This window comes from Acanthisitta chloris, unplaced genomic scaffold (genome assembly GCF_000695815.1).
Source record: "Acanthisitta chloris isolate BGI_N310 unplaced genomic scaffold, ASM69581v1 scaffold12235, whole genome shotgun sequence".
In the NCBI taxonomy this organism is placed as follows: domain Eukaryota; kingdom Metazoa; phylum Chordata; class Aves; order Passeriformes; family Acanthisittidae; genus Acanthisitta; species Acanthisitta chloris.
Genome location: NW_008673191.1, coordinates 2,781 through 5,084, shown reverse-complemented (window position 1 = coordinate 5,084; position 2,304 = coordinate 2,781). Strand labels below are relative to the sequence as shown.

At 63.4% G+C, this 2,304-nt stretch overlaps 1 protein-coding gene across 1 annotated transcript in view; it reads left to right on the top strand.

Moving 5' to 3' along the window:
• Window positions 1-3: 3 nt before the first annotated feature.
• The window catches only part of LOC103802376 (tubulointerstitial nephritis antigen-like), a gene marked incomplete at both ends in the record, with an annotated part of 5,031 nt that continues 2,730 nt past the window's right edge, over window positions 4-2,304 (top strand). The window contains 3 exon segments of the mRNA XM_009074843.1: window positions 4-194; window positions 196-233; window positions 935-998. Coding sequence (XP_009073091.1) covers window positions 4-194; window positions 196-233; window positions 935-998 — 293 coding nt within the window.

Below are 2,304 nucleotides of genomic sequence, written 5' to 3'. Positions count from 1 at the left end.
TCGAGGATTCGCACCCGCCGCGAGCTGAGCCTCGGTCTGTACGAGCACGGGGTGTTCGACGCGGGGGGATCCTACTGCCAGCGGGGGAACGTGTGCTGCCACGGCCGCGACGACGGCTGCACCGTGCCCTACCACGACACCCTCTGCTACTGCGACCTCTTCTGCAACCGCACCGTGTCCGACTGCTGCCCCGACTTGCCTGGGTTCCCCACCGCCCTTCCCCAAAGCGCCAGGTGAGGCACTGCCAGCCCAGCGGGGCAGGGAGCTGGGGGTGCCCGATGTGATGCTGCTGGGGCTCCTTGGGGTAACTGCTGTGACACCCCACGGTGCTGCTCTTGCTGCTGAGCTGTTCCAGACACCCAGACTGGGCTGGGAGCTGGGAGCAGCTCACAATCCATTCCCGGAGGGGCAGCTCCAGCAGGACATGCCTGTGGGGCAGAGTAAGGACGTGGGGGAACTCGATCCCAGCCTGCCCGGTCACGTCTGGGGCAGGCGGATGCTGGGCCTGATTTAACCCTCCCAGCAGCTGGGACGGGTAGGGCAGCCAGGGGGGAGAAAGGGGCACGGGCAGGGCAGCCAGGGGGGAGAAAGGGGCATGGGCAGCACAAGGCTGTCTCAGAAGTCCCTGCAGAGCAGAGCCAGCTCCCGCGTACAACCGGCCCCTTTATCCCTGTCCCGCCAGGCTGTGCCTGCGAGGCTCTCTCTGCTCGCCAGTCCCACTGTTAACCCTCCCCGTGCCAAGCCAGCACTGCGCCCTGGGCACGAACTGGCTCCCATCGCAGGTTTGGGGGTGCCACGGTGCAGTTAGGCACCTGCCTGGCTTGAAGAAACACATTTATTTTCCCTTTGGTGTGTACCCCCTGCAGCATGGGGGTGCAGGCAGCACCCCTGGCACAGCTAAGCACTCACTGGAGCTTTTCCCTCTCCCATCCAGGCTGTGCCCGTGCCGGACTCAACTATCCCACTGGAGCTACATACCGGGAGAACTGCAACCTGTGGTGAGTGGCTCTGTGCTCCCTGAGCTGTGTGGGCACCTCTGGCATGGCACTGGCACACTGTCTGCCTGGAGGAAGGTGTTGGGATCCTGTAGGCACCTCTGGCATGCTACCTGCCTGAAGGAAGGTCTTGGGATCCTCTGGGCACCACTGGCATGGCACTGGCATGCTACCTACCTGGAGGAAGGTGTTGGGATCCTGTAGGCACCTCTGGTGTGGCATCACCATGCTGCCTGCCTGGAGGAAGGTGTTGGGATGCTGTAGGCACCTCTGGCATGGCACTGGCACACTGTCTGCCTGGAGGAAGGTGTTGGGATCCTGTAGGCACCTCTGGCATGCTACCTGCCTGAAGGAAGGTCTTGGGATTGCCTGGAGGAAGCTGTTGGGATGCTGTAGGCACCTCTGGCATGGCACTGGCACACTACCTGCCTGGAGGAAGGTGTTGGGATCCTGTAGGCACCTCTGGTGTGGCATCACCATGCTGCCTGCCTGGAGGAAGGTGTTGGGATGCTGTAGGCACCTCTGGCATGGCACTGGCACACTACCTGCCTGGAGGAAGGTGTTGGGATCCTGTAGGCACCTCTGGTGTGGCATCACCATGCTGCCTGCCTGGAGGAAGGTGTTGGGATGCTGTAGGCACCTCTGGCATGGCACTGGCACACTACCTGCCTGGAGGAAGGCATCAGGGTCCTGTGAGCACCTGGGCACAGTGTCTGCTTGGAGGAAGGCGTTGGTGTCCCGTGGGGGTCCCGTGGGCACCGGAGCTCAGTGGAGCACGGGTTGGGTGGTGGGAGGCAGTGCCAAACGCCTTTGCCGTGGCACATGGAGAGCCCAGAGCTCGGGGCTTTGAGCCACTCCCAGATTTCAGCGCATGCTGCGTGGGAGCTCGGGAGGGATAACACCGGCCAGGCTGCCCACACAGCCGCGGCTTTTGGCCACGCTGGTCCCAGCCCAGCTTGCCCAAGCTTGACGGGACGAGTTGGCAGCCGTCGTGGCTCGGTGCCCGCGGCCGAACTCCGACCCTGCCTCCTTCTCGGAGCCCCAGGAGGTCGCTGCGGGTTATCTGGGAACACTGGTATTACTGGCATCCGGAGGTTGGGGAGGAGAAGGGAACCTGCGGGCTCAGAGCTGCCGGAGACAGGGAGAGAGAACCCGGCGGGGAGATGCGGCAGATAAGGGAAATCAAAGGCTGTGTCTGTGTGAACATGTGTGTGCAGGCGTGTGCAGGAGGGGAAAAGTCAGTCCGACCCTCCCCAGAACTGCGGTGCTGCCTGGTGTTTTGTCGGGATTTATGGCACGGGGGGGGGCC